Raw genomic sequence first — 14,562 nt, 5'->3', positions numbered from 1 at the left:
ATGAGTTTCAACTATTGTTAAAAATTCTAAACCAATTTAAATAGAAGAAGAAAGATTCATCAATGCTGAAATTTAAATATAAACTTAGCTATTCGTAATTTATTAATCTTATGCTGCTAAACAATTACGATTAATGAGTTTCAACTATTGTTAAAAATTCTAAACCAATTTAAATAGAAGAAGAAAGATTCATCAATGCTGAAATTTAAATATAAACTTAGCTATTCGTAATTTATTAATCTTATGCTGCTAAACAATTACGATTAATGAGTTTCAACTATTGTTAAAAATTCTAAACCAATTTAAATAGAAGAAGAAAGATTCATCAATGCTGAAATTTAAATATAAACTTAGCTATTCGTAATTTATTAATCTTATGCTGCTAAACAATTACGATTAATGAGTTTCAACTATTGTTAAAAATTCTAAACCAATTTAAATAGAAGAAGAAAGATTCATCAATGCTGAATTTTATTCAGTTTTCTTGAGTAATAAGTAGAATCAAGTTGAATAGCTAGTAAAGTTTATTTTTTAAACCATAAGTGTGTACTGAATCAATTTTGTTATTATCAATTTAATTAGTATAAATTTTAAAGATATCGATAATCAATAACTTATATATCTCTATGATTTCATTTAAATTAACAGAGGTATTGAAACAACTTTAAGTAAATAAGTTTTATCAAGTTGAAAACTAGTAAAGTTTAATTGTTTAAACTTTAAGTATGTACTGAATGAAATTTTTTATGATCAATCCAATTTAATTAAAATAAATTCTTAAGTTTAATCAAGTTGAATAACTAGTAAAGTTTATTTTTTTAAACTATAAGTATGTACTGAATTAATTTTATTATTATGAATTCAATTTAATTAAAATAAATTTTAATAATATAATCAGTAACCTATATATCTATATGATTTCATTTAAATTGACAGATGTATTTAAACAACTTTAAATAAATAAGTTTTGTATTCATTACTGGTGAAACTGTTTTTTTGAAGATAAATACTGAAAAAAAACGGCAGGTTTTCCTTACAAAATGGCTTACGTAGTTTAAATAATTTACATCAAATTTTGTTTGCACTCCACGTACAAAAAAACACTTTTTTTCCCTAAACTTTAGATTGCATACTTAACGAGAATCTGTATTCTCCGTATAAGGATAAAAATAAAATTTTAATGTGAAAGATTTCTTCAAAATCTCTTGTTTCAATGCAAAAAGAGTTCCAGATCTTCCATTTTTCTTACAAAGTTTGCTGATGGAACCCATATTTGCAGAGCTTGAAGGATTTAGCACAAATATTCTTTTCCTCCGTTTAAATCTCTTTACAACAAAAATATATCATATTACTCTTTTTTACATCTTTTCTAATGTTTGTTCAAAGATTTAGAGTTAAAAAAAATGAGTGGGATGGTTGTAAAATAAAAGAAAATTGTATTCATCAAATTGGATATTTTTTTTGAAATTTTATACTCTAATTTCTGATTTTTAGATTAAAACATTCAATTTATCTAACATTGTTTTTTATAAATATGCATATTATCATTTAACCTTTGACAAGTACTTTATCGTTAAAATTATAAACAAAAATGTTTAGAGACATGTGCAGTTAAAACAAGAATATTTCGCTGGAATTTTTATGTTCTAAAATTTGGTTTAGAGTAAAGCAATTTAATAATTATTACCATGGTTTTAAATAAATACAGCTTTTACAATTTATTGTTCATGCATGCGCCCCTTTAAAATTAAAAGCAAGTGTTTATAAACATAGAGAACCATTCAAGAAACAAAATTAATGTCCATTTAATTTAGTTTTTTATTCTTTACGTATTGGTTTTTGAATCCATTTAAATAATATAACATTATTAAATTATTAGCATTGTATCAAACCACTAGAAAAAATTTAATATCCTAACAAATATTAAATATCCGTACAACATCGTCAACTCTCTAAATAACATCGTTGCACAGCATTGTTTTTGCTTGCTTTTTTAAGTCGTGTGAGAACAGAAAAGCAAAATCTAATGAATAACCAATTAACAAATAATAAGAATGATATCCGAAAATCATAACAGATATACGTCTTTCAATTAGCATTAAAAAATCGAGGGAAGAATAATAAATACTGTTTCTTGCAGACGATTTTTTTTCTACATCGAAGCAAAAGTAAGAAGAAAAAAATCTCGTGTTTGATTTGTTAAGAGCAAAGACGCGCCATTTTTATTGGTCCAGTCAAATCCAATGCTGTTTCAACATCATATAGTTGCTTTTTTTTCAAGGACGAATGTTTTTATTCTTTATCGAAATATGTCGCCTAGTAAATTCCAAGTTTACTAAATCCCAGTAAAACTTCGAAAATATAACCTTTTTTTTAAAAAAATAATTCTGTGATAAATATATATATCGTAAAAGATAGCACGAATTAAATATATGTTTGACTTTTAAAACTTTTCTTTATTGCTTTGAAAGCATATTTGTTAAATTTAATAAGGAAATAAACCAGAACTATACGCAATCACGGCTGATTACGTAAATCCTATACCGCACTGGTCTTTTCTTAACGGAGGATAATGCCTTTGCTTAGATTAACACGAAGATGGGAGTCCAGCTCAAGAGATGAGACTCCTGACCATAGAGACCATAATTCCCAGATTGCTGTTAGCCCCTTTATTTTGAGGGTGAGAAATCCGAATCCGTCGGGAAAAAAAATATGTTTATTCAGAAAAAGTGCGTCTTTGTGTCTGATTTTGTAACTTAAAATATCGTCTGTACGTATTGATTAGTATATTTGAGATCACCCCCTTGAACTAGTAAGCTTGTGTCCTAAAACGTGAAGATCCGATCATTAAATCAAGAGTCCGTTTATTTTTTTGCGCACTGTACACGATTGAAGTCCAAAGGAAATCATGCAACAAAGTTTAAACAAAATCACATATTTTTTGTTTTAACTATGCCACGTTACATAAGTTTCTTTCTCAAATTTCTTTACAATTCTTACGTGAAAAATTTATCTTCTCGACCCATCAATTTGTATCTCAATGGATCGTAATTATATCGAAAGTAAGTAATTAAATTGTTACTTAATTTGACATTTTTTTTTATGAATTGTTTAACAACATCATTAATTGAATTCATTCCTTAAAAGAAGTGCAATTCTCTTTCTCCAGAATGTGACTTTTAAGATTTTTTTTTTGCAAATGGAAGTGGAAAATGCAATAAGCTTGACTTTTTTTTCATCCACTAGAATTTCTTTCATTCGAACAAAAAGGCGCTTCCTTCAAAAGCCCAGCAATGGCTTCTATTCTTCGCTTCGAGAAATGCATAAAATGCTGGTTTATGTGTGTGCAGTCGAATTTGGCGATTAAAATCATGTGGCGATAAAACCATCCTTTCGCTAACGTTTCAAAATGTTTCCTCGCGATACTGTAACGGTAATGAGCTTTAAAAATGCTCTCCTTTTCTCCTCCGGTATAATAAGGAAGAAGTTTTCTGAAAGATTCTTTCATAACAGGGAACGAAACTCCTTCAAAAGTGTATTTTCTCAAAGACCTTTTAAATACTTAACAAGTGTAAAATACGACTTCATATTTTATGATCTTATTAAAGGAGTTCGGTTTTATAAAATTTAGTTCTTTTTTTCTTTAGAATGTTAGAATATGATTAGATAAAGTTATGGCCGTATTTTTATTTGCCTGCAGACTTTGCTGTTGAAGGTTTTTGTTTGGAAATTTAAAATAACTAAATTTTAAGTGTATAGTTTATTGTAACTACCCCACGCAATATTTTTATCAAAAATATACAGTCCATGGCCAAATTGTTAAACGCACTATAAGAGTCTATGTAAAATCTTAATTATTTGGTGATACTATACAGGCTTTATAGTTTTTATGCGACTGAAACCGGTTTGCACTTGTTTACGTTCGTGTATCAATTTGTTAAATTAGACGATATATAATATAAATTAGACGACTGAATAAATTAGAGGATATATTATCTAAATATAGAATATTTATTATGTCAGGTATTATATTAGTATATTATAGTAATTAGACTAAATTATTAGACGCACTGTAGTGTTTTAATAATTGCATGTTTTGCACGAGTTTATAAGCAATACTTTTATATTTAAACATACACGTAATGCGTTTTTATCCAGGAGATTTTTTTTATATACTACTTCCTATTTGTATTTATTTTTAACGTATTGCATTACAATGTTAACCAATTGATACACTAACGTAAACAAGCGCAAACCGGTTTCAGTCGCGAAAAACAATACAGCTGTATAGTATCACGTGATTATTAAGAATTTGCAAAGAATCTTATAATGCGTCGAATAATTTGGAAAGGGACTGTATGATATGGTACATTAAGAGTACAGTCAAATGAATTTCATTTCTTCTAGATTGCATCTATGTGAGTTAGATAAATATCTGACTGCATACCTGATGTTTTACCTGGGCTGACGGGCCCCTCCTAAACGACCTTTAAGACGCACGGAGGTCGTGGAATGACCCCAGATAAAAATTATTACGACGCTGCTAAAAAAAAAAAAAACTTTATAATTTTTATTGGACATATAACATTTTTGAGTCCTAGCCGTAGAGTTAATTTACTATTTGAAACTTTTTACCATTGTTTTTGGAATAAAATTTAATGAAACATGATAATTACCTTTCTCATAATTAATTTATAAATCATAATATTATCCACGATGTTAATTTTTAAATGCAGACATGGATGTATATAGAAATTAAGCGTAAACAGGTTGGATTAGAAATTAGTTAAAATAACGAGCTTAAAATGATGCTAACGTAGTTCAGAGTAGAATAAATATTCTCATCTTAACTTTTTGTGCAACTTTTAAATACCTGTGATACTGAGCGGATCGAATACTTTTTAGGGGAAATATTTTCTGCATCTTTTAAATTTTTTTTTTAAAAAAATACAAACGAAACGACTTAAATATAAAGATTTATGTGTGCTTGTTGCATAAATTTAAATTCAATTTTTTTCCAAATAAAATTTTTTTATAGTTTAACAAACTCGCCAATTCATTCTATGAAGTGCATGTAATGAAAAGCATTGACATCTATTTTTTAGATAATTAAAAATATTTTTTACCATTGTGACGTCTACATTATGTTAAATTGCAAGCAATCATAAAAACATAAGTTCAAAATGTGGAGAGAACAAGGAAAAATTACAGAACAATGAAAAAAAAAAGGGGGGGGGGGAGAAAAATAGTAATAAAAATAACAAGAAACTGGAAAGAAAAAAAATTTCCGAAAAAAAGGAAAAATAATTAATAAAAATCTGTGAAATGAAAGATATATTTTCATCAGCTCACACGATTATATCCGCGAAAAGGAGTGCTTTCTAATATTATATCAATATAGCCAAAGCAAAATATATCAATACAATAGTGTGAGGAGCACTCAAAACATTTTACAAAAAAAAAACAAGTGAAATAGAACACAATAAATAAAAACATCACGTAAAAACAGAAAATAAAATATTAGGAAAAAACAGAATAAAACATACAAAGAAATCTATAAAGCGAGTAGCGAATTCAAATGAACTTACATGAACGGGAAATTTTTCCAGAATGATTTAAAATGTTTTCGTAACAAGATTGCCAGATTACAAAATATGAAAACAGAAGCGCAAATTGAGGTAAAAGCGTAAATAGAGGAGCTTTGTTTTATAGTGCGTTATTACTGCAGTACTGAAGTGCGTTTGATTTGTTAGTTACCAAGGCTGGGCCGGAAAATAGATGTGTGCAAGGTAATATTATACTGGATAATTTAAAGAAGTTGACAATTAATAATTTTAGAAAATTAGCATTTATTTAAGAAAAAAATGAAATAGAAAATAGAAAGAACCATGGATTTGCCCGAAATGGATTTGCACATGGTAAAAATTATATAAATTAACAAAGAAAATTCTTTAGTAAATTTATTTACAATAATACACAATTAATTCAAAGATTTTATATAGAATTTTATTACTTTAGTTGGGTATTCATTGCTTTTTTATCAAGTTTTGAAAGAGTTTATCTATTTGTTTTTTGGATAAATAAATGTTACTACACATTCTTTTAATTCTATTCATTTCATTAAAAGTGGTATTTAAATAGATGTTCCTAGAAACATTAGAATTCCAAGTAATTAGTTTATTTATATTGAAATTAAAATCCTTTCTTTTATCGTATAAATCAACAAAGCAGATATTTTCTTCTTTTATAATACCCAAATCCAAAAAATTTAAATTAAATATTATCATCATGATTACGAAGCAAGATTAATTCCTCGGGGTAAATATTATTTAACAAAATAATATAATCTTGAAAATTAAAGATAATCAAATCATCAATAAATCTAAAAACAAATTTAATAAAGAGTATAATTTTTTTCATGATAAAGCAAAAATAAGTTAGCTAAGAGAGATGAATAATTAGATCCTTGTGGTATTTCATGAATTTGAGGAAAAATATCCCTTCCATTGTAAAGATAATTATTAAAAAGACAAAAATTAATCAGAATTTCCCAATAATCAAAATCGCAACAAAGAATATTTTTAAAATCATAGTAATAATTCAAAGAGACATATTTTAGTTTAGAAATGGGAATGCTATTGAAAAGATCCTGGAAATCAATTGTTTTTCTTAATTTTCGTCGTGTTTTTTTGTTTTTATTTATTATGCTATATATATATATATATATATTATTATTATTATTATTTTTTTTCCGGATTTTTTTCATTATTATTACTTTTTTCTTTCTCTCCCCCAGTTGTTTGTTATTTTCTATTATTATTTTTCTTTTCCCCCCTTTTTTTTCATGTCTGTAATTTTCCTTTGTTTTATCTTCATTTTGAACTGCAAATATATATATATATATATATATATATATATATATATATATATATATATATATATATATATATATATATATATATATATATATATATATATATATATATATATATATATATATATATATTTGCAATCTGAAATCAAATGGAGTATGGTTAGAATTGTTGAAGCTAGAGATATCAGGATATATATGGGTGATTTACCTGAGCTAGTCCTTAATATTAAATTTCCGATCTCCTGAATGATATCCAGGTATTTAATATCCTAAAAGCCTCCCTATCAGTACACGGATTAGTCTATATTAATTTCGAAATCATGTAAACCTCCTTGAATGATGAGATTTTGTATTTAAATTGTTTAATATATTTATTAGCATTTAGATTTTACACGAAAGTTTCTCCCATTACCTTGTAGATTGTTTATACTTCTGTTAATAATCAACGCCCTTTTTAAAGTGGATTACTTTTCAGACTTTTTGAAGAGTGTAATTAAAATTAAAAATGCGCCTTTATGTGGCTTTATGTGTGTAAGTGCTTACTCAGAAGTCTCAAGATCTGTTCATCGCTCAAAATCTCTTTGAGACCACTTTTGATATGAGCAATTTTTTTCCAAACACGTCAATTTTCATAAACATTCTTATGATTATTCTCATCTACGTGAGCTATTCCAATTAAATGTCTTCTCTTATTCATTAAATCTATTTTACCTTTCTAATTATATGTCTGATTTCAGCTTTCAAAGCTGATTTACCATTCTAGCCATATATCTGCTTTCAGCTACCAAAGCTATTTTACCGTTCTAGCCATATTTCTGATTTCAGCTACCAGAGCTAATTTACAGTTCTAGCCATATGTCTGCTTTCAGCTACCGAAGCTATTTTACCGTTCTAACCAAATGTCTGCTTTCAACTACCGAAGCTAATTTACTGTTTTAGCCATATGTCTGCTTTCAGCTGCCAAAGCTAATTTACCGTTCAACCCATATGTTTGCTTTTAGCTACCAAGGCTAATTTACAGCTCTATCCATATAATTGATTTCTCTTTGTCAAATTTTTGTTTCGAATAAACTCTTAAGAAAATAAATCTTTTTAGAAACTGAAACAATGATTATGAAATAGAATAAAATATTCGTTCTTTAAAAATTTGAACAATGTGTTTAATTTTTAAAAAGAAGTAAATTAAAAACTTGAAGGGCTTTATAAATATTTTTAAAGAAAAGCAACATTTTTTTTCATTTCTCTGTGAAAACAAAAGAGGATTTTTAATAGGATTTAAGATCGATAAGGCGAATGTTAAATCATCGTGCAATTAAATCCTTTTAAAAACAGTTTTATTTTTTAAGCCGTGAAAGATAATATTAAGATAGTTCCTCTTCTTTCTAACACGAAAGAAGAAAAAAAATGGTTCTATATTTTCTTACCTACTTTTATTATTCTACTTGGAATATTTACTTAATGCTTTTTTTAATGCCAGATTGAGAGTGAAGTAAATCTTTAGTTAACAATTGTAAAAATAAAAAAAAAAAAGACTAGAAAGTTTTTCTTGGTTTTTGAGGCCTCTTTTCTATTTTTTAACTTTACAAATCTTCTAATTGAGTGTTAAGTATATCGTATTTAATATGTAAATATTTTAGATTTTATAGACACTTTTTGAACTTAAATTTGATGGATTTTTGTGAAGTAAAAAACATTATTTCAAGTGCAATTTATCTTCTTACAATTTTCTTAAGAAATTTCATCGTCATTAAACAAAGCGTTGAAACGGTTTCGTATTAATTTTTCTTGTCTTATGTTTGATTATTAAAGTTTTAGCGCTTCATTATTTCAACGCTGATTTTATTAAAGCATTACTGAATTTGAAGAGATACTACACATTTAAAATGTTTGATTATTATAGTTTTAGCGCTTCATTATTTCAACGCTGATTTTATTAAAGCATTGCTGAATTTGGAAGAGATACTACACATTTAAAATGTTTGATTATTATAGTTTTAGCGCTTCATTATTTCAACGCTGATTTTATTAAAGCTTTGCTGAATTTGGAAGAGATACTGCTCATTTAAAATGTTTGATTATTATGGTTTTAGCACTTCATTATTTCAACGCTGATTTTATTAAAGCTTTGCTGAATTTGGAAGAGATACTACGCATTTAAAATGTTTGATTATTATAGTCTTAGCGCTTCCTTATTTCAACGCTGATTTTATTAAAGCTTTGCTGAATTTGGAAGAGATACTACACATTTAAAATGTTTGATTGTTATAGTTTTAGCGCTTCATTATTTCAACGCTGATTTTATTAAAGCATTGCTGAATTTGGAAGAGATACTGCTCATTTAAAATGTTTGATTATTATGGTTTTAGCGCTTCATTATTTCAACGCTGATTTTATTAAAGCTTTGCTGAATTTGGAAGAGATACTATGCATTTAAAATGTTTGATTATTATAGTTTTAGCGCTTCATTATTTCAACGCTGATTTTATTAAAGCTTTGCAGATTTCGGAAGAGATACTACACATTAAAAAAAAATTGAACGACAATATTATTTCTTTAAAAAAAAAAAATTAATGTGCCAAAATACAGTCAAAATAAATTTAAAAATTCCAAGCAATAAAAGCTAATTTTTTTTAAGGTTCCGAAAAGTTGGTTTAGCGTTGAATAGGGTGCTATATTGTAATAGGGTGCAATCTTGTTTCAGCCGTATTAAACTATTATATTGCTCCACATTTCCGTTTCCTTTTATCGTGTAATCAGGTTTGGGAAGGAGGCAGTGTTTCTCCATAGCGTATGGTGCTTCAAATTTGAACAATTTCATGGTGTAACATGTCCCAAAATTTCTATCTGTTTAATTAATTTTTAATATTTAACTTGACTGCGCTGAATCTCTTAAAGCATAACGAAAACATGATTCGAAATGTGCTGAATGCTCATGCAGAATGTAGTCGAAAAGCACATCACAAAAGAGATCACAAGCAATCAATTGTTTCTTGACCTTTGTAATATATATTTTAAGAGTAATATATATTTTAACCTAATTTATTAAAACTCCTCATTAATTCGCCTAATTAAAGTGCATTTTTCAAGTCATTAAAATTGAATTTTGTTTGATGGAAATCCAAACATTTGATGAAAAGTTACCTGGGTATGTGCTTTTTTTTTGTCGCACTATGTAGAAAAGTCACGTTTCTGTAAGGGGAAATATATATATTTAGAACGTACTAATCATAGTAAATTATCATCTAAATAAAGATGTATAAATTTACATTACAAATTTACAAGATTCAACAATTGCTTCTTTTCGTTTAAACCAGGTAAATCATGGATTGGACGAAAACGTTATTTATTGCGACAAATTTCTCTTTTAGATTTCTCTTTATTTATAACTGAAAATGTAATGGAGCTATATTGACGATGGTTAATAAAACCAAAATATACAATATTTATACCACACATTTAGTAATTTTTCCGTTCATATGACAACGATGCACCGGGAAAGCCTGGTCGGTAGGCGCTGGGCCCATGTCCGAGAGTTCGTGGGTTCGAATCCCGCAGTTAGTAAAGTGACTGATGCACGTTAAAACTGTCGAGTCGCAAAAGTCCTCCATGTTCCCATAACAAATCAATACCTCTGGGGGTACTGGATTGGAGATCGATCGTTCTCTGATTCAGGTCAAAATTACGATCTGTGGATGAATGAATGGGTCCGCCTTATAAGCAGATGTGACGTATGATGTGACAGAAGTCGAATTCTTTGCCATAGATGGCGCCACTGAGAAACAAGAATCTCACACTCTGCCTTAAATTTGCTCGGTTTTACCAAGCAGGCTTGCCCGTGTGGCAAGTAACATTAGAACCAATCAACCAACGATGCACCGGAAATTTCGATGCACCGAAAATTTCATCGATTAAATGGTTTTTATGACATGCTCTAACGTATCAGGATAAAATTGTCAAATTTTTCCAAACTTAACAAAATTTATGACACATTATGAAACTATATTTTATTGTTAATTTTACCAAAATCATTACCAGAGAGTTTCAGTAAAAGTTACCGAGCTTTTTTGATATTTCCGTGGTGCCAGGAACACGGTAAATTTTACCATAGCCTGGTAGTTTTGACCATACTTTTTTTTTTCTCAACGTGCATAGAGAATAAAAACTATACGGAATAGCTAACCTATTTCCAAGGATTCATGGACGAAGGATTTGAAAATTAGATTAAAATTGTCTTTGCGATAAATTTTTTTCCTGATTAAAAAATTTATATTTCCAACTAAAAAATTTTTTTTATGATTAAAAAATTATACATTGTTTAAAATTTTATTTTATGATCATTTTTTTTCTGTTAAAATTTCAAATTTAAATTTTTTTTTTGTTGAAAAAAATATTTTTTTATATAAATTTTTTATTTATTTTTGTGATAAAAAACAAGTTATATATAAAAAAAAATTAAAGTCAATTCCTACTTAGATCAATAAAGAAAATTTTTATTTTAGTTACTTTTTATTAAATAATTATATTTTTTTTTACCCATATAAAACTAAAATTAATTAATTAATATCAGAAAAAATTGTATTAACATCAAAGTGTCATTCCCTACAAGTTTAAAAAAAATTGTATTCGAACATGAGTGGATGAATAAAAAGTATTTTATTAACGATTCAAAATTTGAACAAAATATAGGAAGAGTGGGAAACTAATAGTAGGAATTTAATAATCTTATTTTGGTAGTTAAAAAAAATTATTTCTACGAGGAAATAATTATTTTACTTATACGATTATTACTGTTTTAAGATTTATTATTTTCTAAATGTTGTTTCGATTTCAGGTAGTTAGCTCTGTATTTGAGCTCCTCAGGTATTACAAATGGTATAAATTTTCCATTATCTATGAAAAGTCTGAAATCTATGAGACTGTCTACCACAGTTTGGAGAAAAATATTGAAGAACCCTTCGTCATCAACCATGAAGTAGGTTTTCGTAATTCGAGGATCTGCTGCTTCACGGGAGATCGAAGTTGTTGTGTCAATCCTTTTGTCAAAGTAGTTCAGAACACAACTGCGAGCACGAGAAGTAAGTACAATTCCTATTTTATAATAAGTTTTTGTTATATGGGCTGCAGTTTCTGTCCCAATTATCTGTGTTAATTATCTGGATGATCGAAATCAAGACAAAGTCGACTTTCACCGGTTAATGCCAATAACCACATAGTGGGCCGGGATTATGTGGTTGGTAGGGCACTGGGCCCATGCCGAAGTGTTCGTGGGTTCGATCCTCGCTGGCCGAAGACTCCCCGGGTAGTAAATGGTGACTGATGCACGTTGAATCTGTCGAATCGCAAAGTCCACCATGTTCCCATGACAAATCAATGCATCTGGGGGTACTGATCCAGGAGTTTCCTTGTCTTCTGGATTGGTTCAAAATTACAAGGCTACGGAGTTGAACATTAGTAGTCGTAAACCCAAAATTGGGTCTGCTGTTCAACGACGGATACAAAATTAAAATATAATCAAATAGTAGTGGAGCTGTGGTGGCTCTGAGAATAGAGCGCTCGCCTCCCAATGATGTGAAACGGGTTCGAATCCCGGCAATGGCTGGTATAGTGTAGTTTCGAATTCCGCACCCGGATCGAACCGACCCAGGCTTGACGTACAATATCCTCAGTGGTAGACGGATCATGGATTAGAGTCCTCTTGCCGTAAGGCTAACCGTGGGAGACTTTCCTCTCCATGTAATGCAAATGCGGGCTATTTTCATCAAAAAAGTCCCCCCACGAAAGCAAATTTGTCCCAATACTTGATCCATGAGTTCCTTGTCTTCTGGATTGGGTTCAAAAATACAAGGATGCGGAGATGAACATTTGTAGTAGTAAACTGAAAACTCGGTCGGTTATACAACGGCGGCTATAAAATAAATTTAAATAACTACATAGTTGCTTCGCTGAATGTCCGAAATAATTGTTATATCCGATTTGATATTAATTTATTAGTTGATTATATTTATTCGATATTTTAATATTTGCTGAGGATAGATTAGGAGAAACATATTTTTTTCGGAGTACTGGTTAAATGCATACCGGGCAGTGGGACTTGACTTCAAAAAGGATTGATGTAAGGCATACCGGGCTAATGTATACCGCGCAGACCTTATCAAGGCGACTATGTGATTGCCAACATTCACCAGTAGAAAACGACAACCACCAATTTCGATCATTCACAGTAACATCTATACAATGATTGAAACTATTTTTTGGGGTTTTGAGTTAGTTACCATATTCTCTGGCCGGGATAGCCTGGTTGGTGGGGCACTGGGCCCATGTCCAAGTGGTCGTAGGTTCGATCCTTGCCGGCCGAAGACTAACCGTGAAGTAAATGGTGACTGATGCACGTTAAATCTGTCGAGTCTCAAAGTCCTCCATGTTTCCATAACAAATCAATACCTCTGGGGGTACTGGGAGATGGATCGTTCTCTGATTCAGGTCAAAATTACGATCTGTAGAGGAATGAATGGATGCATGAAAGGGCCAACCCTATAAACGGGTGTGACGTATGAGTGTGGCAGAAGTCGAATTATTGGCCACAGATGGCGCCACTGGAAAACAAGAACCATCGCACTCCCTCTGCCTTAATTGCATACGTCAACAACAACAACCATATTCTCTGGGCATGTTTTTATTACTTTTTTAATGTTTTGAGTTATTTTTTTTCTTTAAAAAAAGAAAGTAAAAAACCAATCCAACTAAAAAATTAAGTACACTGTCTCAAATTTAGCTACGCTTGGGTGTGGAAATAATTCTATTAACACTAAAGGTTTAAGCGATGTAAAAGATCTACGCCTGAATAATTTTTAATATGATTCTCTGTATAAAATTGAAGTACCAAATAGATGCTTTTGAGCAAAAGTTTGAAAACCTATTTTACAAAATTTGAATGTTCAAACACTCAATGTATTTATAGTCAGATGGTGCAAACCATAATTTTGTGTAAAATGTTATCTCTGAAAGATACTTGAAGAGCTTGAAAGATTAATGTTGCATTTTTCATTCACTCAACTCCTTCCTTCAAAGTAAATTAAATTAGCCATAAACTTTTGGAGTGGATTAACTTTCAAATAATATTACATAGAGACTTATGCACAGAAACTTTTTAAACTTAACTATTTATATTAACAACTTATATTTTGCACATTTACTATATTTTAATAAATTGTTACCGCCGTATAACATTTTACATATTAACTATGTATTTATAAATGATTTAATAGTTAAGTTAGAAAGTTTTATAACATTTTCTTAATATATTTATTACATTTATTTTATAATATTAGTGATTAAATGATTAAAATTTCCTAGCACTTTTGCTTTAGTTTTTTAAAAATTATTATCAGCTGAAGTTTTTTTACGAATGCATTCCAACATTCATTTGAGCAGTTAATATTAAAGAGAAAAAAAATAAATAAATAAATATTTGATATTGATGCAGGTGACATCAAATAAGTTGACTAATTTAAACTATAAACAGACACTGAATAAGAATACTAATATCGTAATTGAAATGTGTATAAAATTACACTATTTTTTTAACTAATAAAAACTACTAACTTATATTATAACTACTGTAAAACAATAAGATTTTAATACAAATCTCTAAAAAATATTCTTATTTTTGTTATTAAATAATGCTATTA

The 14,562-nt window shown here is 28.8% G+C and overlaps 1 protein-coding gene across 1 annotated transcript in view; it reads left to right on the top strand.

Annotated features, from left to right (window-relative positions):
• The window catches only part of LOC107454842 (receptor-type guanylate cyclase Gyc76C), a 255,986-nt gene that overhangs the window by 148,918 nt on the left and 92,506 nt on the right, over window positions 1–14,562 (top strand). Inside the window, exon 3 of the mRNA XM_087166312.1 lies at window positions 11,706–11,949. Coding sequence (XP_087022438.1) covers window positions 11,706–11,949 — 244 coding nt within the window. The remainder of the gene's footprint in view (window positions 1–11,705; window positions 11,950–14,562) is intronic.

Source organism: Parasteatoda tepidariorum, chromosome 6, assembly GCF_982258835.1.
Source record: "Parasteatoda tepidariorum strain Cologne lab strain chromosome 6, Ptep-v5.0, whole genome shotgun sequence".
NCBI lineage: Eukaryota > Metazoa > Arthropoda > Arachnida > Araneae > Theridiidae > Parasteatoda > Parasteatoda tepidariorum.
Note: the sequence above shows the minus strand (reverse complement) of the source record. Positions and strands in the feature narration are given on the sequence as shown.